At 37.3% G+C, this 23,406-nt stretch overlaps 1 protein-coding gene across 5 annotated transcripts in view; it reads left to right on the top strand.

Annotated features, from left to right (window-relative positions):
- PCCA (propionyl-CoA carboxylase subunit alpha) overlaps nt 1–23,406 on the top strand; it is a 313,606-nt gene that overhangs the window by 132,888 nt on the left and 157,312 nt on the right. For all 5 annotated transcript variants that reach the window (XM_026121612.2, XM_064504347.1, XM_064504364.1 and 2 more), the window contains 5 exons: nt 4,258–4,408; nt 15,090–15,233; nt 16,776–16,850; nt 22,013–22,081; nt 22,881–22,956. In XM_026121612.2, coding sequence (XP_025977397.1) covers nt 4,258–4,408; nt 15,090–15,233; nt 16,776–16,850; nt 22,013–22,081; nt 22,881–22,956 — 515 coding nt within the window. The remainder of the gene's footprint in view (nt 1–4,257; nt 4,409–15,089; nt 15,234–16,775; nt 16,851–22,012; nt 22,082–22,880; nt 22,957–23,406) is intronic.

Genomic DNA, 23,406 nt, shown 5'->3' with positions numbered 1-23,406 from the left:
CTGAGGCACTTGGCTACTTGTGTCATTTGATGCCCAAAGTTAGATTTTATACATATTTTCCTGTTTTGAGTTCAGACTGTCTATGCATTCAGGTATTGAACATGTTGCTAGCTTTCCCAGAAAAGTCTGGGATTTTCTTATGGTGGGGTGCTACACAAGGTGTAGAAAGAAAGGACCTTCCACATACTATGACCATTCAGCACTGTCCTTGGCTTTAACGATCAAAGAGATCAAGCATTTGATCCCCCATGGAACACCATTTAGATATCATTTCTCAAAATGCTTAGCTTCAGAACAGTCTTAAATGTTCTGCCTGCATTTTCAGGCCTTTTGTGTATAAGTAATGATGGAACAGCACCCTGCCATTGTATCATGTATTAGCATGTAAGATGCATACTAGTATCCTCAGTGAGCAAGTCATTAGAACTTAATGGCTGCCTGCTTGCTCCTCTTTGTTATCTCTGTCTGTTCTCCAGAGGTTTTAGGTGATGCCACATCCTTTTTGTAAAACCTTGGCACACAATACTCTTTCAGAATATGGTTCTTGTTAGGACACAATCTTAACCTTTTCCCAAAGTTTCCCCAAGTTCCATCTCAGCCATGAGATCAATTTCTTAGTATGTTTTTTCCTTAGTTTTTATTCCTAGCCACATGCATTCAGAGTTGAGCTGCCTTATCTGTTCTAGGTATTAGTTTTGCAGTGTCTTTTAAAATTGAAAGATGTTCTTTCAATTTCAGTTCAAAGGACAGAAAGGTTTTCCCCCTTCTGCCTGTGACAGAAAGATCTAAGAGATACAAGATTTCAAAAGGGAGACTATTTCACCAGCAAGTGACTGCATTAGAAAGTACATGAAATGGTTAAACTATTTTTGTGACCTTTTTGGCATGCACCATTTTTTAGCTTCTTTCAGGAATGTTTCTGCCCTGGAAGCTGCATGGACTGTGACTTCTTTTACTTTCTCCAGGCACTAAGCTCTCTCTGAAAGATCTCAGTGTGATGCCAAGCACTTTAGGACCATATTCCAGAAGTTGTCCACAATTTGAATCAGTGTATATATGCAAGCATGTGGTGGAAAAGTATGTTATTGAACTATCTTGTAGGTACATGTCCTTCTTAGAGTTGTGCAGTGTATATGTACATCCAGGACTTACATTTCCTATCACTCTGTCTAGAAATCTTTGAAGGATTCTGGGTTAAGAGAAACTGTGAGCCTGTTCCTTTCATGGCTATGTACATGATTTTTAGGTGGGCACAATTTAGGCAGTGGGGCAAAACTGTCTCTCTTCTCAAATACTTTAACATATTTATGCCTTCAGTGTGGTAGTACATGTAGACATCCTAAAGAAGAGCAGTTATTGTAGATGAGTAATTTTTTTCAAAGAAATCATATACCTGGCTATTTTCTAACAGCAGATAAGCTGAACTTGAAGTTTAGAAAATGAAGATACTAGCCTCTCCCAGAATAGTGGTATCTTCAGAGGAAGGTTAAATGTTGTAAGTGAATTGTCATTGATTTTTTTTTTTGTGTGTGTGTGTGCAAGTTGAGCAGTAAATTTTCACTGACAGTGTAACTGTCTGTGCTTCTCAAAATACTCAGCCTGATCTTTGAGTGAAGATGATGAAGGTATTTTGGGGAATATTTTCTGGTGAACTGGGGGTGGAGAGGTAACATCTTGCTCATGTGGTCATCTCTCTGGGTATAGAAACAATAGAACAAGCCAATTGTGTTGTCTTTGATCAGCTTTACAATAGCTTGAAGAAGGACTTATGACTGAAGTGTCAGGTGTGATCTTATTTTTTCTTTCTGGTGCTTTTATCTTGTGAATCCCTTTTATTTTGCAGCCTTCATGCTGCCACAGGAGCTATTTGGTCAAAAGAATAACAGGTATATGTGGGAGAAAAGGAGGTGAAGTCAGGTTTAAAATGCTGTGTTTTCAAGTGATGGCTAATTAGGTTGGAGAAGAGTTATTTCAGTTGTAAAAAGTGAGTGGTTGAAGAAGGGAGACACAATGTATATGAAAGGTAAAGCAGCAGAGGGGAATAGGAAAACTTCAGTTAATTAACCTAGCTGATTGCAGGGATAATCCAGTCATTTTAGAACATAAAGCTTAACCACATGGCCGAGATCAAGTTTAGCAGTGTGACGCCTCTATTCCTTTCTTTGGCTACAGCAGGAGGTAACAGAGACATCTCAGACATACATTTAACAAACATAGGAAGACACCACTGTAATAAAGGGGAGTAACTGTCTTTCATCCATCTGAGAAGTAATAATGGTTATTCTTAGAAATAGAGTATGAAGCCAATATTGAAAAGGTTCTGTTCTTCATAAGCCACACGTATTGAACTTTCATGACTCAAAACCCTGCAGAAACCCTGAATTGAATTGTAAGTTGTTAATTTTGTGTAATGAGTTATCTTCATTGACTCAAGAAATATGAATCTTTTATATTACTAGTGCCTATTTTTGATAGGTATGGTACAGATTTGCACTACTTCCGTGTTTTCCTTTAATCTGGCATAGGATCTGCTGGTACCTTTCTTGGGGTCAGACTTGATTTCCTTTTCACGTTGAACCTATTCTTTGCCAAGAAAGAAGATTCTTCTGAAATTCTAAAAATGCCTGCTTTGTTGTCCATCAGACTCCACCCACACTGGCAGTGGAAGGACTAAGGCTCGAAGTAGCACCTTTGATTTGAAGAAGGGGATTCCATTATCTCTGAACTTGCCTAAACATTTCCATGCTTTTTGTGTAATGTCAAATATGGCTTGTTCTACTGGCAGAAGTCTCTAGCTCTCCTGTGAATGTTTGTCTTACTTTCAGCATGATGCTTTTGATTAAAGTCCTGACCCAGCAATGGTCTCTGAGTAGATTCTTGGGCTCAGATGGAGCTTCCCAGAGCTCCATGGGCCACTTCAAATAGATGGAGGCTCCGGATTGGTGCTTTGCAGAATTAGGACCCACTTCTGAAGACACCCCAAGGGAAAAAAAATTGGTGTAGCGGCCTTTTCATTTTAAATAGTAACTTACGGATAAGGTCGAAGTGACTTCCTATTCCCTTATGAAGGTACTTCTTAAAGTGATAGCTGAGTTGTGTGCCTCAGTTAAATTGCCACGGGAATGTAATAAACATCTATATACTTCTAGAAGATAAACTGCTAAATGGTGTTTTTTGTTGTGAGTGAGTGTTTCAGGGTGAAGGCAAAACTGTTCAACAGCTTTGATGGAAAGCCACTGAAATTTCCCCAGCTCTAAATTAACAATCTGTAGAGGTTGATCGAAATCTGATTTTGCAGTACAGAAGAGAAGAACAAGCAAAATATGCATCTTCTTCAGTCTTTCAGTTCACTAGACCAATGGAATGGTGTTTTGCTCTCCTAGAATGGGAAGGCTTGGCATTTGGGCAGTGGTCACAGTGGCTCCTGAGCTGGTAACTTTGGGGGCCCTTGAGTGGCACCCGTGGTGTGAAATGAATTGCAATTACAAACACACATAACTAAATGTTTTTGATTTACAAGTAAATCTGAGAGAGGAAATACTAGGCGTGAAACTGTGGTGCTGTTTTTTAGCTAAATATTAATGAATATCCAGATTTTCTTCATTATGCTCTTACCCACATAAGAAACCCTAACACTTTGTGAACTTCCAGAATTTTTGTATTGCATAGTGCATCACTGAAATGGCTACGCTGTTTTAATTCAGAGTCAGAAACTGCCCCCTCACCCCCCACGCCAACTTACTGTCATCTGTTTTGGCATTCCAGTTTTCGTTGGATGGTTTATTTTAGTACACCTTCATCATGGCTCCTTACTTTTTAATTACAATTAAAAAAAGCAGATATGCCTTCCAGTGAGTCATGGATTTGTATATACTTGTTTTTATTTAACTCACATTTTTATAGATCTCAGTGTTAAAATAAAAAACCCCCAACTTTTTAAAGAATACTGTTATTTATCCTGAGTGTCCTGTACTTTAGCTGTGATTGCGAAGAGTGCAGTGTATTTTTTTTCAAAGGATCTTAAAATGAAGTAATGTTTTTCTTCTAAAGCTAAGGTTGGTCTTGAGCCATGAGAAGTCAGAAAATTTAGCAGTATTTTTGCACCAATATGAATGCAATGGCAAATACTTGACAGTCTTGACATGATGTCTTCCTAACTTAATGTTGTTCTCCTCTTTTGGTATTAGTTTAAGGAGAAGATTGAGTCATTTAATTGCATTTTTTTAACTAAGGAAAGGCATTGTTTCTGTATTGTAGCACTTTCCTAGATCCTGAAACTAGAAGAGCAATGGGAGAACAAGCAGTAGCTCTTGCCAAAGCAGTAAAATATTCCTCTGCTGGAACAGTAGAATTCCTTGTGGACTCCAGTAAGAATTTCTACTTCTTGGAAATGAATACTAGACTTCAGGTAAGAAAAACAACTCTTCAGATTCAGAGAAGTGTTATTTAAAAAAACAAAACATAACCTCTTTCCGTACTTAGGTCTACTACTGCAAAGACTGCATAACTAACTAGACGCATGTAAGCACTTCCCACTGAAGTTAAAAGGGTTACTCACTTAAGTAAGCCTGTGTATATAAGACTTTGCAGCAATGGGCCCTTCACGGCACTCAAGTAAGCACTCAGAACTTTTGCTGTTTGTTGCACTTGACCTAAAGACCTTGCAAGAGGTCACTGGTAAGTGCCACTGTGAGTTCATAGTAAGTGGCTGGCCACTAAGCTTTGATGCTTTTCCCCACTGGCCACTGAAGTTTCCTTTTTATTTCTTACACTTTGGCAATAGTTTGCTGAGTTCCTCTAGGAGGCAGATTAAAACTGTACGTGTATATCAGAAATGAAAATCACTAGCAATATTAATATAGTTGAAAGCATGGATGACATCATGGTGTAGGGTTTTTTTTTAACAACTCCTGTAGTTAAGTAGTAGCTGTTATAACATGAATTACAAACGAATGGCAAACAGTGTTTCATGGACAACCTCTTCTATGCCTTATTTCACTACTGTAGTGCATATCATAGTCTAAGAAAATGGGCACGTAATTTGAAGTCTGGGTGTCATTCTCAGACAGAAAGAAAGCCTAACTTGTGAAGAAGTAATACTATAGTCTTTATCCTCCTTCTCTGACTTCAGATAATAACAGAAGAATTGAAATGTGGAGTCGAGCAATAGAATGATTAACTGTCTATCCTGTTTTAGCTGCATTTAGTTAGGACCGTGTTCTATCTGCTGCTTGAACATGTGGGTAGTGATAGAAAAAGTGTAAACACATTCCTGTAATCCCAACATCTTTGCATGACTTTGTGTACTTTGACTTATATATGACTTTGGAGGTCAGTAACTAGTAGTGTACCCCAGGAGTCAATAGTGGGTCTAATCCTGTTCAACTTGTTCATCAATGCCCTGGATGAAGGGGCAGAGTGCACCCTCAGCAAGTTTGCTGATGATACAAAACTGGAAGGAGTGGCTGATACACCAGAGGGCTGTGCTGCCATTCAGAGGGACCTGGACAGGCTGGAGAGATGGGCAGAGAGGAACCTCATGAAGTTCAACAAAGGCAAGTGCAGAGTCCTGCCCCTGGGGAGCAATAAGCCCATGCACCAGGACAGGCTGGGGGCTGACCTGCTGGAAAGCAGCTCTGCAGAGAAGGACCTTGGGGTCCTGGTGGATACCAAGTTGACCATGAGCCAGCAATGTGCCCTTGTGGCCAAGAAGGCCAATGGTATCCTGGGTTGCATTAGGCAGAGTGTTGCCAGCAGGTCGAGTGAGGTGATCCTCCTGCTCTCCTCAGCCCTGGTGAGGCCATATATGGAGTACTATGTCCAGTGTTGGGCTCCATAGTGCTGAATTTTGCTTTTGCTAGGACTTTGTCTGATAGGCATAATCTAGTTTATCTCAGACTCGGTTAAAAAAGGTAATGGGTAATTGCTATGTACTGTTTATGAAAATGTTATGAAGAATTTCTGTCTCTTTGAATACATTCTTTATGCTTTTCCCAGTCTGGTAGTTTTTGCGATAACTTCAAGTGACCCTCCACACTCTCATTTACATAGAAGAAAATTCATTTATGGATTTCTTTGTAACCCACCAGAAGTTCCAAACCATTTCCTTGTTACAATATTTCATTGGCTATCAAGGTATTACTTAGCCTGACCTGCAAATGGAATTGGCAATCAGGTATCTTTGGAGTTGATTCTCTTTGCAAGTTGTTTTCTAAGATGTTATCTTCCCTGTGTTGTGGTGTGTCTTCCCCTCCTCCCCTTCAGACACTCTTACCACTCTGTATTAAAGTCAGAAACCTCAAACTTACTTAATTGTGGAGGTTTCCACATACGCAGCAAGAAAGCTTTCACAATTCCAACTTTAAGGACTTTAAAGACTCCTTTTGAAATATAGCCTAAGCAGCTTGACAATCCCCTTTAATAGCAGACTCATTCTTTCTAACCCTTAAAGAAATGTACTAATCTCAAATTACAGTACTTGTGTGGATATTTTCTAATTCCTCTATCTTGACTATGTATTGCCTCTAATTAGCATTTCAGTTTGAGGCTGGAGAGTAGTAATTTTCTCTGATTCTTTGCTAGAGTTACTCAGTTGATCTGTCACTTTTCCCAGGTCTCAAGCTTTACTTTCTGTTCAGTTAACAGTTATGCAACTAACATCTAGTTCTTGCTCCCTTGTATTAAGAGCCAAACATAGAAACTCTAATGAAGCTTGTCCAGATTTAACTTTAGAACCAGGAGAGTCTCCAGATGTCCCTGTATTGCTTCAGCCTTTTCCTCTCACGTCTCCTAGCTGTGAATGATGGCTAATGGGCTCACCTGCCCTATTTTTGTAGAACACTCAACAGTTGGAAGAACTTTCCTGAGACACATCTTGTCCGTAAATGATGCCCCTAAAGTCTTTGTCAGTGTGTATTACAGATGGAGCTATCTGTCAGCATCATCAGAACATGTCTGCTAAATTAAACAATTTTCTGTATCTTTGTTTTAATGTTCGTGAAATTGCTAATCAGATCATTGCAGCCTTTTTACCTTAGAGTCTGATATGGACCTCAGAATAAACTTGTATAAAGCTAACTGAATCATATCCAACATTTTGCACTATCTGCTGATTTCTCCCCTCCCTTAGGTGTATCTGTCATAGATCTCTTCCAGTATTTCTTGTAGACTATTTTGTAGTAATGGAGAGTTGTATTGTTACTTGGTTATCTTTTTGATGGGCTCTTTGGGAAGATACCTTTTTTGCCATATAGTCCTGAAAGCAAGCATAAATAGCCCCTTACAAGAAGTTTATATTTTATTTTATTTTGGTGATAAGTGCTGCAATGTGTGAGATTAGAAACTTAATAAAGTTGGTGAATCAGCTGTATTGGCACTTGTATATGACACAACTCTGTTACAGATGTTTCACTCCCTCCAAGTGATTCAGCTACAGTGAGTTATTTTTTGCTGTTGGCAATGTATCTTTTGTTGTATCTGCTTTTCTGCCGTCTTTCAGAGGCTAACTGGTAAGTGTGAGGCGAGACTGGAAAATTGCATGGCAAAATAAGTTGTTCTTGCTTTTCACAAGAAAATGTAGAAATGTCTGCCCTACGGGCTACAAGTGAACTTCCTGTGTGTTGTCATTTAATGCCCATTTTGAATGGTTTTGAGGCAGTTACCACTGTTAGAACTGCTGAGGCTGACCAGATGTTGAATATCTGATGTTTTATAGCTACCCGCACTGTGATTTTCTTTGTTACCTGGTTGTCATTGGCTTAATAAAAGGCAGTCATAAACCAAAGTAGCCAGACAAGAGCTTTGAAATAAATAGAAGTTACCAAGCCCTTAGACTGATAACCTTTTTAACTTGCAAATTGTGTTGAAATCTCAAGCTAGTGTCAGAAATGCTGGCTTTCAGGAGAAAAGTTTCTTTTGCTTTTTATTGGAAGACTAGAAATGTTCCCTTTTGACTTTATATTAAGAGAGTCTACAGTCTGTAAATAAAAAATATCTATTTGCACAGGGTGTATGGTGTGTCTAAGCGGCTTAAGCGTGAATCAGTTGGTGATAGCAAAGAGAAAGTATCAAATGTTTCAGAAGTCGTTGTTTGTAGTGCCTTGAATTCAGAAGCATCCCTGGTTGGCTTCAGAAGAAGAAAGGTGTTTCAGTGGTATGAAGAGAGCAGCTACCCTAAATATAATTTATGTCTGATCAATTGTATAGACTAAATTCAGTGCAGTGGAGTTGAGAAATAAAGTAATTTATGAGAAGCAGTGTGTTTTCTCCGCATGCAACAGTTTGAATATTTTTCGGTCATAACGCTGTTTTTAGAGAATAAAAGTTGATTTTTGTGGAATATTCTGTTGACATGTAGAAGGTTTATTTATTGAAAGCAAATGGCGTATCTTTGTTTCTGTTTTGCAGTTAATTACAGTGGGAGTATATAACTATTTTCTGTAAATGTGTTTTTCAAGTTCTTTTAAAGTAAACTTATGCCAAGTCCTGAGGTTGTACATTAACTTCTACATACACATAAAATATTACCAGTGTTAAGACTTTTGTTCCTCTTTTCTAGGGTTTTTATCAAACTTTAGCAGCTCCTGGAAAGTGTTATGCTCCAGAGCTTTGGTTTTGTGCAATACGGGCAATGCCTGGTGTAAAATACAGAGGAAGAATTTTTTACGTGCGACAGTTTTGTCTCTTTATACCTCCCTTTCTTTTTGTGTGTCCATTCACGGAAGAATAAAGAGCATGGTTGGGTAATGTCTAGGAGTATGGACAAATCCTGTTGGCTGTTATTTGGCGCTCCACTGTTTTTAAACTCTTGGTTCTGGCAGTTTCTTAATGGTATCTCTTCCGTTGCACGCCATTAGGCAGCACCTGCTACGTGTTTGCTCAGTGAAAAGGAGAGGTGTTGGAAAATATTGCAGCTGCACTATGTAAACAGGAGCAGCAAAATACAAATGGCAAAGTGATGAGCTCAGTCTGAAATGCCAGATAAAACCACAGCGAAGTGTTGACTTTGATATCTGTAGCAGACCCATGGGATGGCAAGAGATGGTTTTGTTGTCTACATGTGCGTAACTGTCTGGAGGACGAATTGTGCTAGGTGGGAAGGAGCGTGGGAGCAATGAAAGGGGCTGTCAGTAATTAGAGGAGCAGATTTCTACGAAGTCTGAATGGAGGCGTTTCAAAGGAAAGCCTCAAGTGACTTTGTCTGCCGGTTGCCGAGACACTTCTTCATATTTCTTAATACTGGAATCTTGTTTTGCTGTGACACTTGCCTTTAGTCATTTTAAATAGGCTAACGAACAGTGTCAGACGGTAAAGACTTTCAATTGCTACTAACCTGGGCTGAATTTGAACTCCTGACCTAAAGGTGAAAGGTCTCTTATCCCATTACCGATCCCCTAAGTCCACCAGAATCCATTCTGCACACAGTTTATACCAGCTGTTCATGGCCATTTTTAGAACCGAAAGAAAAGGTGATTTTGCTGCCAAACAACACTTCTTCACACAAGAGGGTCAGCCGACAACAGTTAACCAGATTTTTGCCACATTCTTGCCTCCTAATGCAACTTCCATTATGTAGTTACTGGTTGTCTGCTTTTCAGGCTTTCCAAAAGAGCTACAGAAAAGCATTGCTAATTGTTGTTGACAGAAGAGAAGGACATTGTTTGTATAAGTCATTGAATCTGAAAGATGCCGTTAACAGTGCTGCCAGGGCATGGAATGATATCTTAGAGACTACATTACCACATAAGTATCATAGAAGGCTGCTAAAAAGTAGGAAAAAAGGAGGTTCCTCTCCATTTTTAAAAAGTAGAGAAACAAAAGATCCTTCTTCAAGTGGCGCATTAGTTCCTTTGCTTTAGCAAATTTAATATAAAGAACATACAAGAACAGCTGCAGTGTGACAAAAGCCATCTTGAATGAAGGACCCTGAGAAGCCATTAATACTATTGCTAAATATAATGAAAGCAGAAAAAAATAGCATCTGTAGTAAAGAAGGCATAAGACAATTTTGGTGAGTATACATTTCTTTATTTTCTTATGTGCCACATGTTGTGGAAAGGAAATTGTATAGAATTACTGAGTCAAAAGTTTTCTTTTTGAACTGTGGGATCTTAACTGCAGAAGATATCTTGAAATTGTGAGCTAAATAACCTGTTGGTGTAAAACGTGTGCAATTTTTTTAAATCACAGAAAAGACAGATTCACTATTCATAAGCTATGTAAGTGGTTTTTGACCTATGTCAAAACAATAAAGAAACAAATCCTTGCAAAGAAAAATTGATGAAACTGAATCTACGGGTATTGGAAGATAACATCCTGTGAGGAAGCAGATTAAATATTTCCAAGTTAGTATCTACTGTCTTAAATTAGTTGGTATCAAATATCTATGCGTTAGTGTTTATTTCTGAAGTGTCTTATGAAATAATTAAAGACGTCTACCTGAGCATCTCAGTTGGTGGAAATTTTTGTAGTTCTCATTGCATTAGCTGCCTTCTCAGTTTCTCTCTCAAATACTAACAATTCAGAAAAGAAACAGCAATTGTTGTTATATACAACGTCTATATAAAATGGCAACATAGAAAGTAAACTTCCTGTTATGTCTTCCTGTGTGATTTCCACTGAGTCTTTGCATTAATCCAACATTTTTTCTGAAAAGCTTTTTTCTTTTTTTTCTTAAACCAAGTGTCCCAATGACTGTTGTGAAATACTGCAAAGGGCTTATATTGCAGAAAGAAAATGTGACCCTGGAGTGCTCCCTACCTGTAGTAATCAAAAACCTGGCATGCTTGAATAGCAGAACATGTGGGGACCTCCATTGCTGTTCAGTCCTCCAAAATAAAAAATAGGTCTACTGAAATAACGGAGGCTGAGGAGCATCTGTAAGTTGGTGGGTTTGGGTTAAGTGATGTTAGTTTGGTTGTAGAGGAAGAGCACATAGTTTCCAGGAGACATGATTCACCTGGGATCCCATGGTGTATGTTGAAAGTTTTGAGGTTATTTATTTGAATGTAAAGGAGTATATGATATCAGCCAGGGACTTCCAGTCTTCCAGTTTCTTGGCCTCTGTGCTCTACTTGAATGCTCCAACTGATGTGTGAGAAACCTGATGCCTTATGAACACGGGCAAGAGAGAATCTATGAGAATATCTAGAATTGTTTACTGTTAGATCTGAGCACCTCATTAGTCACGAGAAAAATTATGTCTTGAAATTATTCCCCTTTGTATAACGGAAGCATCCATTGCTGATTTAACTCTTAGCTCTAACTGTTTATAGAAATTGCATGACTACTTGTAGCTGTGGATGAACCCCAGTACGGTAAGGCTCCAAGACTGTTGGTAATCACAGAATAGGACTGAGAATTAGCAGCCTCTCCATACTCTGCTGGGAAGTGATGCCAATTGGACTGTGGTGTTGACAGGTTCCTATAGCCTGTTTGTACCTGCTTCACCACCTATAAACTGGGGCTTAATATTATTTTCTAACAAACTTTCCCATTACTGCTGCCAATGTCTTTTGCTATAGAAACTGGAAGGGATTAGGGAAACAAAGACTCTTGTAATGCTCAGAGGGAAGCTGATTGCGATGAGGTGTCTGAAGAAGAGCAGCCACTAGTAGGAAGAGGAAACACTTTCCCTTTACCCTTTATTGATATCGGTGGCCACAACAATTGTGGCTTTGGGGACTTAAAAGTGGAAACAATTTAAGTGTCGTTCTTCAGAGAACTAGGTATGTGTGCATCACGGGAAGTGGGGAGTAAGAATTTAAGTAAATCTATACCGTACTTAAAGGCATTAAAACGAGAACTTCCCATTATAAATTGCTTATGGCCAGATGTGCTGTAAGTAACAGAACTGGTTGTAAAGGTGATCCTTTGGGCAGCTAACTATATTGAGAATTATCACTGATCAATTTTTCTCCTTTTCCTGCTGATAATAGGGACAGCTGCCTTTGTATAACTTACATCTGTAGATTGCTCGCTGCAAACATGTCTGGTTTTGCCTTTGTATTAAGGAGAGAGATAACGTGTGAATTCATCCACTGTCATATAAACGTACCACCTTTGGCTCTTGCCTTATTGACTGAGGTCTCACTGGCAAGATCTTGGATCAGCTGACTTTGAAATCTGAGTATGGCCCAAAGCTAAAAGAGTGGTTCTGTCTGAGTGATGCAACTCCATTTTTGAGCGTACTTCCATTCATCTGTTTAAAAATTTAATCCTTGATTTAGTAGCCATTAAATGGAAAATAAAGGCTGTTGGTGGAGAGGAGGCACAGAACAAAATTAACAGAAGAAAATAGAATAGGAAGAAAAAACAAGAATGACTGCTGAAGTAGAAGGCTGAAAAGCAAAAGGAGAAAAATTTTAAAACCTGACTTCTAAAAGTGTTTTAAGAATAGATACAACAGTTACTTTAGTTAAGTACCTGCCACAGTTCTACTAGAGATTTCACAAGCGGGGAATGATGATGCCTGTGTTTTCTTTTTTTGGGAGCAGAGGAGTCTGATTTCTTTCTCCTGTCCCCATCCTTCCTTCCTTTGTCAAAAATTAGAGCTTTAATTTCAGATCCTGCATGCATCTCTCTCTGGGTGGATTTTCGCACCTCCAGAACCTTATTGTGGGGTGCTTGTCATAGTTTGAATCAGGATATGGTGTTACTGCTTTGTTAACATCCTGTGCTATATGCTGAAGTGTATCTTGTACAATACTAAAATTATTGAATCCCTCCTGCCTTCCCCTTGCCAACAGAAAGCTACAAATGCTAGAACAAGTGCAGTTTATGAGCTGTAGACCCCACTGAAAGATTAAAGTAACAAGTCAATTAGCATTTGAAAGTTGAAAGTTTGTTTCCTGCCCCATTTTAGTAATCTGATGATCTTAATGTACTCTAAAATACATGTTAGATGTATTTTGTAATGAAAAATTAGTGATACGATTGGTAAGAGCTACCTTATGTCTAAATAGCAATAGTTGAAGCACAGTCCTCAAAAAAGCAAAAGAACTTCTCCCCACCCCAGAAAACTCTCAAAAAACTTTGCTTGTCATATTTTCTGAATACTGTTTTGTGTGCAGACACAAAGGGGGAGTATTTTGGAGAAGCAGAAGAAAATATTGACCAAGTCAAAGATCTGTATTGAAGAATGGATTAAATAAATGTTTGTGAGTCATAAGAACCAAACAACAAAAATATTTTTCTTTCCAGAAACATTCCATCCTATTTTGATCATCAACAATAAAGCTGAAAACAACAATGAAGCTATTGAATCTGAAATGCCAACTATAATCCAAGAAAAATGACATTATGCCTAAATAATGCAAATGCCTTTGTAAAAAAAAAAAGTATATATTTATTTATTTTTCTTAACGTTGAAATTCCAGACGTTCTAAACTTGAAGGTAACTTTTTAAGACTTAAAATCCAAGCTAAGAGAATAAATTCTGTTGTCCAAGTAATTGATGTGTGCTAAGTAACTTTCTATTAAAACTTAAGAGTTTTAATAGAAATTGAATTGCTTCAATTTAACACTGCAGAGTAGATACTGAGTGGTTTCACAGATTCTCTGAATACTGATATTAAGCTTGATGTGCTGGAGAATATCATGTGTTAGGGTAGAATCGAGACTGAATCCCAAAGGTACAGCCTTAAACTGCATAATCAGATCCCTATTTCAATGTCACTTTTATCCTTCAAAGAATAGGTGCTTGTTTCAGTGATGATTTGTCATTAAAATTATGTCAAAACGTCTTAAAATGTTGTTGAAACTATAAACAAACTCACAGCACACACAGGGCTAATTATGGGTGCCATCTGTTTATTTTTACAAAGCTATTTTCTTATACCAAAGTATCTTCTTGTTCTGATAAGCCACAAGATTATTATAATGACTAAATGTTTTCCTTACGGTAGTGTACTTGAAGTAAGGAAGACAACTGGTTTGTTCACTGACCTTTTCTGTGTGACAAAATGTATGTAATATGACATCGCATGATAGAGAAACCATAGTTAAGTGTATTTTCTTAAGGTATTTGACCCTTGGAACATAAACATTTTATAATAAAAATGGCAGTGCTGTCGTAATTTTTACATGGAAAGTCATAATGCTGTCTTTGTGTGCAGAACATGGTAATAGCATGCCTGTCTTTGCATCTATATGGTTGATGCTGTTTTGGGGTGCTTTTTTTCCCATGCAATGAACTGGTTAAACGGTTTTCTTTAACAAATGCTTTCCATTTATATCGACATTTAAAAGAAAGAAAAAGCGTCTATGTATGTGCTTATGTGCACACACATGTGCGTGCTTGTACGCGCATGCATGGTTTAGTGTGAACGACGGGTAATCCCATGACAGCATCATCCAAAGCCGTTAGCAGCAATTTGCTGAGAGAGCAGAGTGACTCTGCTGGTCCAGCCCAGCTATTGTGCATGCTAAGCACTACACGGGTAAGTCTGGAGGGGAAAAAAACCTGAAGGATCCATCTGCTCATTTCTGCTACACTGCGCTGATGTAAGATTACGCTAATCTGGTTGCTTGTCAGGACAGGTTAGTGAAAGCAGGCAAATGGGTGAGATTTAGGGTAGACGAATTCTATGGAAAATTGTAAGCTGCTCCTGTACGTGCCAGGTTAAGTGTAGCAGAATGGGTCCATTATCAGCTACTTTGTGATTTTCAGTTCAGATGTATTTATGGCTAAATTGCAAGTCTTTTTAAAACAAAATCAAAGAAAAAAGCTTCTGAACAAGCAAAGATTAACTCATCTTCACCAAGCACTTTAGAGTATTAAAAAATAAATGGAAAAAAAAAAACCCCAAACAAACCCCAAACATGTGTCTCAGGTGTTATGTACAGTTTTGCTTTTGTGTTCTGCACTTAGTTATTGTAATCTGCTAATTTTATTTTGGGGGCTTTCCCTACAAAGGAAGTGGTTGCTGGAGTGTGTGAAGTATAAATTTTTTTGGGAAAAAGACCAAGACAGGGAAGTACTTTGTCTAATTTTTAGCTGCTTTCATTTCTTGTTTATTTGTGTGTGTTTATGGGGAGAGATTTTTTGGTTGTTTTTCTTACCTACTGACTGATGGTTCTTGACCTTGCAGGTTGAGCATCCCGTCACAGAATGCATTACCGGCCTGGACCTAGTCCAAGAAATGATCCGTGTTGCTAAGGGTTACCCTCTCAGGCACAAACAAGCTGATATTCCCATCAGCGGCTGGGCGGTTGAATGTCGAGTTTATGCTGAGGTAAATGAGTGGTAATGGAGAGGAGGGGTTGTGTTGTGGAGTAATAGTACCCACGTGTGGCTAGATGCCAACGTGAAGTCACGGATTACCATATGAAAGTCGCGATTGAGAGTATGTAGCAAAAATGGTTAAAGTGCTTTTATAGAATTTTTATTTCTTAATTTTAAATATAGTATGTATTTGGATGTACCTTCTTCAAAAATAAAATTTAAAACTGGTAAAAGAGGATGGCTAAGGGTTATTTCTAAGCATATTTGCTGTATGTTCCATTCACATTTCATATGGTAGTGGAGTTATAGTAATCTGTTTGCTGCAGGTAACCAGTGCTTCCAAGTTTCTTCACTTGTATACTTTCTTTGAAACTTTTTGGTCTAAATAGTTAAAATTCAATGGCTTACAATTTTTTTCTATTGTACTGAAATATTTTAATGGATGGTTGAGGAAGCAAGTTGTGTCTTCTGTAACTACATCTGTGTATAGGACAAATTTTCAAAGCGCATTCTAAGACTATAATTTTGTAATTACAGTATGACTCTCCATCTCAACTTAAAGCTTACAAAAATGTATAAAACATAGCCTTTCAAGCATGTTTAGGACATGTATTTCAAGGTAACATCTTTTTGCTGTGATTTCTGATGTATGAAAATCAAGTTTTGTTCTTTGAAAAAACGATGCTCAGCTTCCTTCATTTTGTTTTAAGAACATTAATGCTTTAGGCGACTGTGCTTCTAAAAAAAAAATTCAGTGTCTTGATGTTTTTTCCACACTTAAGTATTGCTGCTTTTGTGACCCAGGGCATCTTTATTTCTGTTGCTCTTCATGACATGCGCATAATCTCCAACTTGCTCTGCTGATTACCTGATATATGAACTGTTTTGATAAAGAATAAATATTTGCCCCTTGAATGGCATGCAAACTATTTGAGTATGAATAGGCTTTGCTGTAGTAACACATACTTGGCTTTTTTTCTTCAGCTTATTTATAAGTGTGAGGGAATCTAAATAATGGAATCCTACTACTTTGCCATGAGTTTCGTTGTTCTGTAGGCTGTGTATTTGCTGCTGTTGTTAAGTTTATGTTGGTATTGTGTTATTTAGGAGATTTCCGAAGGCATAAATCTCAGTTTTGATTTCTTAAGATAATTGAATTTCTAACCATCCTTTTAATCTTCGAAAATTTTTCCTGATGCCCCCTTCTCAACTCCCCCCTTTCTCTGAATACACTTTCCTGTCCTCCCTCCAAGGCACAGTGTGGCAAATGACAATGTGATCTTCGTATATTTTGATGATGTATTATAACTATGTGCTGAACACTTTTTTTCCCCCGTTTTAATGACTGCAATGCAAGAGAAGTTGTATGCTTTCAGTTCTTTATTTGGAGTCACAGGGGTAGGTGGATGGACAAATGTAGTTCAAAACAAGTGATACTGGGGAAGAAAAAAGTGAATCCAGCAGTGATATCTGTTAGATTTGAAGCTGCTTAAAATTATTTTCTCCATGTCTGTAAAAGCTTAATGCTTTCTCATGTTGGATTTCATTTCAGGACCCCTACAAATCTTTTGGCCTGCCATCCATTGGTAGACTGTCTCAGTATCAGGAACCATTGCATCTGCCAAGTGTAAGTAACTTGGTTCTGGTTTTCATAGGTGCTGAGTGTTGAGTCTCATTTTTATAGACAGAGATTGTAAGTACTCAGCAGCTTTGTAGTTCAGGCCTTTTTTCCAACTTTTCTTTTAGGGCATTGGCAGTATTTATTTGTGCTATCTTAAAAATGTTAAAAAATGTGCAGTTCCAAACTGTGTTTAAAATGCACTTAAATGGGGTATAACAAGAAACCAGTCAGTATATGTTGAAATATTTTACTACTTTCTCTAATTTGCAGCTTGATTTTTTTCAAACATAGCTTAGGTAAAAAATACTTTGGCTATTAAAGAGGACAGTCAAATGTTGAATCAGCTCTTTAACTAGAGAGAACTGGGGACACCACTGAGAAACTGCCACTGCTTTCTGTTTAGCTTTGTAGCCTTTAAAGAGCAAATGCCATTTGCTGCAGTGATTATTACACATTTCACTATACAGTCTAGCTATACAGAATGAGTATTTAACAAAAGCTTTTGCTGCATGAAAAGAACAAGGACACTGCCTTTCTGTAAAATCAAGGTAGTCTAAGTGCACATATATATGACACTGTGTCAGCTAGTGGAACGACAAGGCTCGTACCATCTGTGAATACAATTACTCAGTCTGATTGCTTGCATGGAAAATAGTGAAAGATTACAGGAGGAATCTTGAATGTGGAGATGTTATTGGATATATGATTTATTTCACTTCTTAAATTGTTTTTGCCCATGTGCTTTCTAAAGGGACCTGACCCTTTCTGGTCTTTAAGACTTCATGCTGTGTTCAAAGCATGAAAGCAGGAAAAAAACTGTAAAGATTTAAAAGGCATTATGTGATCTTAAAGAGAAGATGAGGGGAAAAGGTATCATTGGATGTATCTAAACTTTTTTTTTAATGAAACAAAGAGTGTATTTAATAAGAATTTATAATGAATACTCTAGTGGTTGTTAGAAGCTTTCACCATGTTGTAATAGCTAACAGAATGTCAAACATTTTGCCCCTGCAAGTTTTTGCAATTTGCAATTTTCCAAACGTGAGACCTGTTGAAAGTATAAGTGATAATGGACAAACTATACCCCCTACAGTCTTTGTCCCACCAAATCTTTCTTCAATTAATGCTGCAGCAGGAGTTTTATGTAATAACATTTGCGCTTGTGAGCCATCCATACAAAGAAAAAACAATTAAAATGCCTTAAATGTTCTGCTCACTGCTGTTATTTGCTTGTGTGAATGTTGCATGTCAGCTAAATGGACCACGGAATAGATAAAGTGATTGGGTGCAGGAGAGTGCACGCTAAGCTTTGTCTATCATTATTGCTGGGAGCAATCAAATTGATGCCAGCAGGACAGTAGACGCGTTGACAGCTGTAATTATGTATCTCCATGGTGATCACTTTTGGCCTGTCATGGAGGCCCATGAGTCCCCTCCCTTGCAAGCATTTAATCAGATTGGGCTGTCGCTTGTCAGGTAGACAGGGTGGGCTGGGAGTTGTGCTTAGGGGGAGAGGTGAATTGAAAATGAAGGGTGGGAGATGCCTGATCGCTTCACGTGGTCCATCGTGGTACTGAAGAAAGAAATTTTAATTACGCTGGAGGCTTCAGAGCGATGGTTTGAGGAGCTCATATGGAGTGTCTAGGCTGTTTTTTTCCTGTTTACTTCCATTGTCTTATTAAAAATAGAACAGCTTTTTTTGTTTAGACATTCATGGCTTTGTATCTTAATACATAGTTTCTGATACTGTTAATTAATTTCTGACAATATAGTGGCACTAAGAGCAAAATTAATATTACTGAAAAAGTTGAATAACACAGGCCTGTTGCGCCTTAGCATTTTTCTATGTTTCAGATTTCAGACCAATAAGTTGGCTTTAAAAAAAATTAGCTCAGACTTCTAATGTGTTACAATAAGTACAACTTACGAGTATTCTATTTCAAAATGCATTTTAAATTCATTTCTTCTATTTTCCAGTCTTGTTAGTCAAGATTGTCTGTGTGTGCATATGTCAGTTGCTCAAGTTGGTGGAACTAGTGTGTATGGATGTGAGCTTTTTTGTATGCAAACTGTATGTAATAATAAACTGTCTTTTTTTGTCTCATATATTCTTTATTTTTCTTAGAACGTGGAAGTAGTGATTTTCAATTTTTTTGATCTTTGATAATGAAGCTTAAGATAGGTAAACACAAAAACCTGTATCATGATTGCAAGCATGCATATTTACTGCTCTTACACAATGTAGAAAATGTGCCACTGTATCTGAAGAGCTCCAGCACTATTCTTTGCCAGTATGATCAACAGTCTGTTCTTTTAACTACTACTAACAAAAAGAAAAGTGCTTTGGCTCTGATATGGCAAAGAATTGTGAAATACCAGAACCCTGTACCTGTAGGTGAGTGGAATTTGATGCAGTAATAGTTCATTGCAGGACTGGAAAATAGATTGTGCTTTTTTTCTTGAGCTTTTTTATCTTTCAGTTTCCTGTTGTCGTAGTATAATACCGCATAATGGTAGTGTAATGCAACAGCAATAAAAGAATTCGGGTTCTAATACCAGTGAGCAGTAGGCTACAACAGGATCTTGAACCACAGACTTTCTCTGGTATTTTAACTACTGACTAAAAGAAAAGTAATACATTGTGTAGAAGTAAATGCTGGAGGTCTGATAAGTATCGCTATTATCTATCAAGTTAAGTGCATTTCAGCAAGTATCAGTTGAATTATGTCTCCTTTTTCATCCAATATTCACTAGGTTACGTCACACCATTTAGTTTATAAAATCACCTACTGTTATTAGGCCCTAAAATCTAAACACCATAGAGAGAATTGAAGATGTAAATGTATTTCTTTTCTGCTGTCATTTTTTTAGTCATCTTGTGTTTTTTGTCATGAACATTAAACTTAACCTCTTAAACAGAGGGTTCCAGATTTTTTTTAGAGAAGTCTGCAGTAGTTTTTGAAGAATTTTAAATTCTCACTGTAATTTTTCATTTTTCAGGATATTGCACTGAAGAAAAAATGTAAATTATATAGTGGTATGTATCTAGGTATACCGTGTATGAACAGAAACACAGAGTAGGAGAAGCATGTAGTGGGCAGCCTTGGCAGACTTCCATTAACTTCAAGGTCTGACTAATCTGCTTACTCTGTTTCTGAATTATGCCCCTTTCGTATGTGTTTTTTTCTTTGTCAAAGTATAATATATACACGTATAGATACCTGCACTCGTGTATGCATATGAATAAGCACACGTGAACCACCTGTATGTAATCACTTTGAAGGCGTTACTTGTAGAGACAAAGATTGCAATGTAATCCAAGTATTAGTGGAGTAAGTATGTCATAGTTTCATGTCTTTTATTTGCGTACTAAAACCGCCCAAATTATAGGCAATGGATTTATACTAGATTTGGGACCAAGTAGATAATTATTTCTGGTTTGAATGTGAGAATATATGCATTGACTTTGTATATGTAAGTGCACATCCTGGGAGAGAGGATGTTTTAGCAGTTAGAAGAAAGGGAATTGGGGAATATATGGCATATTTTTTAGGTGATCATGATATGCCTGAATTTCTTCCTCATCAGTAGATAATAGTACCTACCTGACATGGGTAGTGGGAGCCAAGTTAAGCATTGATAAAGCACCATCAGCTATGAGGTAATAAAGAGATTACAGAAATGCAGCTGCATTTAAGTTGGATGTGTGTGTGTGTATGTATATATATGTATGTATATGTGTGTGTGTGTGTGTGTATATGTGTACACATATTTAAAAGAAAGATAAAACATCATAAAAACTGGTCACACAGTGGTTTTCACTGAAGAAAGTGAGTACACCTGCTAAGGTATCTTTTTATGTCATTTGGATAATAAAGTCATCATCGTGCCCTCATGTGGATTCTGTAGACAAGAGGTTCTACATGTGGTCCCTTGATAATTGCCTAAATTAAAATTAAAGGCCTAACAGCCGTTGCGTTGACCTTTTTCTGCCTTGCTGCAGACAGCTGAGCTGCTGTTTATTGCAAAGGTTCCTTCCCACAGGTGAAGATTTTAGTGAGATTCCAGGACCCTTTTTCCCTGTCCCTTTACAATGCAGTATATCAGAGCCCTGCTGTTTCAACAGCTTTGATTAGATTCCTCCATCCTTAAGATCCCCAGAATGCATTTATCACTCTTGAATTGTTTTGATAATTTTTAAAAATATTTCAGATTCCAAAGCTCAAAAGCAACAATTTAAAAAATATTTATTCTCAAGAAATTGCTCATTTTAAAAGTTTTATATGGCTAACCTCATTGCTACAGTGATGAAATCAAACTGAGAGATGAAAACAAGAATCAGCAATACACTAACTTGTTGGCTGGTTAACAGCAATCAGCCTCTTCAAAAGAAATTTTTGAACTTGTGTTATTTTTTTCCGTGAATGTTGCAGAATCAGAGCTTTAATTGGGGCTGTGTCCTTACAAAGCAAAGCCATGGAAAAAGCTGTGTAAACATTAAAGCCTTAGGGGAATAGCAGCAACAGAAAAAATGTTTTACAGTTGAGAGGGTGAGGCAGAGAAGGAAAGTGTTACAGACATGAAAACCACAGGATCAGTATTCCTATAGAGCTGATAAGCAGAGCTCCAAAGTTTCTGCTGAATGCTCCTTAGTTGTATCCCTACTGGAGATCTCAGAAGGGCTATAGTGGAACATGTGGGATGTGATTACGTATATATGCAGAAGGGATGTGATTATAAGGGGCATCCTTCATGCCAGGTGTCAGTCAGAATAATTGCAACTGTATTTTATTACAGTGATTAAATCAGAATTGGATACATTGGGAGTTGAAGTTTAGAACATGTAACACGATCTAAATTTTTGATCAAATTTTATCTGTTTACTCTTCATTCTAGGAGAGCAAAAGAGAGTTTTGACTGCCAACTGAAAATTGTATTCGTGTTTCTCTTAAAGCAGAGAATAACCTACAAGTATTTTTCCTAGTGGAGGGATCCCTTCCCCCCCCTCCCCGCTTCTCTAAAAATGAGTAATTATCCTAATGCTTTTGGAGGGGAAATATACTTCATAAGCTTCATGAGGTGTATTTAAAGCTAACAGATTTATTTAGGTCTCATGTCAAAATACCATATTTTTCAATGTGAAATTATTTTTGCTTATTTTTTTAAAGGTACGTGTTGACAGTGGCATACAACAGGGAAGTGATATTAGCATTTATTATGATCCTATGATCTCAAAAGTGAGTTGATTTATTTATTTTTTTAATATTCTAAAGGTATGAAACACTAATTTTATATGCTGATCTTTTAAATGGAGGAGACATTATCAAGGTATTGTTAAACCTGTATTTTGAAGCTAGTAGATATAACATGTCTTAAGGGAATGAGAAAGTAGTGGAGAAAGATGCGGAATATGGGAAATTTAGTGTCACCGGTAACCAAAAATTTGTATATCTTAGGACATGATAAAGGTTCTGCTTCCAGTATGTGATCAGCAAAAGGGTTCTAATTTAAGCAAAAGCCATTACTTTCAGACTTAGATGCTGCCAGTCTATCTTTTTTTAATTTAGTCTAGTGAGGTTATAGTTCTAGCTTACAAATAAAAGTAACAAAAAAGGATGTTTTTCTCAGTATTAGCTCTTATTTATCAGTAACATATTGATACACTTAAACTATGACATTATAGTTGGAGGCTTTTTAATTCACACTTAGCTTACAAGTCAGTTGGTCATCTAAAAGTCAGGGGAGTCAACTAGATATTTGAGCTTCTAATTTTCTGTGTGCCTAAAGAAGAGAGAGCTTCTCTAGATGCTTTAATTTTTACAAAAGAAAAGTAATTGATCTTTCATTGAATGGTTAACAGATCCTAGTTTTCTCTGGTGTGTTAGAGAGTCTCTAAAGCACAGATACAGTAATATGCAAGAAGTGTCTTTGTGACTGCAGAAGTTCTATAAATCATTTTCTTTTTAAATGCTTTTCTGATTCTAGAGACAAGCATTATCTCATTTCTAATTAACTTAAATACCTTTTGATTTTTAGCTGATTACTTATGGCTCTAATAGAGCTGAAGCACTGAAAAGAATGGAAGAGGCTTTGGACAATTACGTAATTCGAGGTAACTATAGAAATTTGGGTTCCTAGTGTGATAGGCTGGCATCTGTTTCAAGAAAACAGCTTGAAAATGCAGTAATTAGCAAATTGAGTAAAGTTCCTGCTTCTTAAGTGCAAATTAAAACAGGAAAAGCTTGTGTTAATTAAGCTGAGAAAGATACATCAAATCTGAAGAGACTTCATTTTTTCCAGTGTTTTTGCTTGAATATTATGAGTTAAGTATTTAAATTACTTCCTTAAACTCATAAGAGTTTTCACAAACTGGTAGTATATCATTCATTCATTCTGTTGTGGGAAGAAAGGCCACTACATTGTAAGAAGCTTAAATTAGTTGCTGTTTTATAGCACTTTAATGTTTTGACTGGGATCAGATAATACCACAATGTAGTGTTTGATCATACAATTTTTTTTTTGTATTTTCAAGGTAATTGTTTAGGTTTGGGCAAATACCACT

The sequence above is a fragment of the Dromaius novaehollandiae genome, chromosome 1 (assembly GCF_036370855.1).
Source record: "Dromaius novaehollandiae isolate bDroNov1 chromosome 1, bDroNov1.hap1, whole genome shotgun sequence".
NCBI classification, from domain to species: Eukaryota; Metazoa; Chordata; class Aves; order Casuariiformes; family Dromaiidae; genus Dromaius; species Dromaius novaehollandiae.
This window is presented reverse-complemented; position numbering and strand designations above follow the sequence as displayed.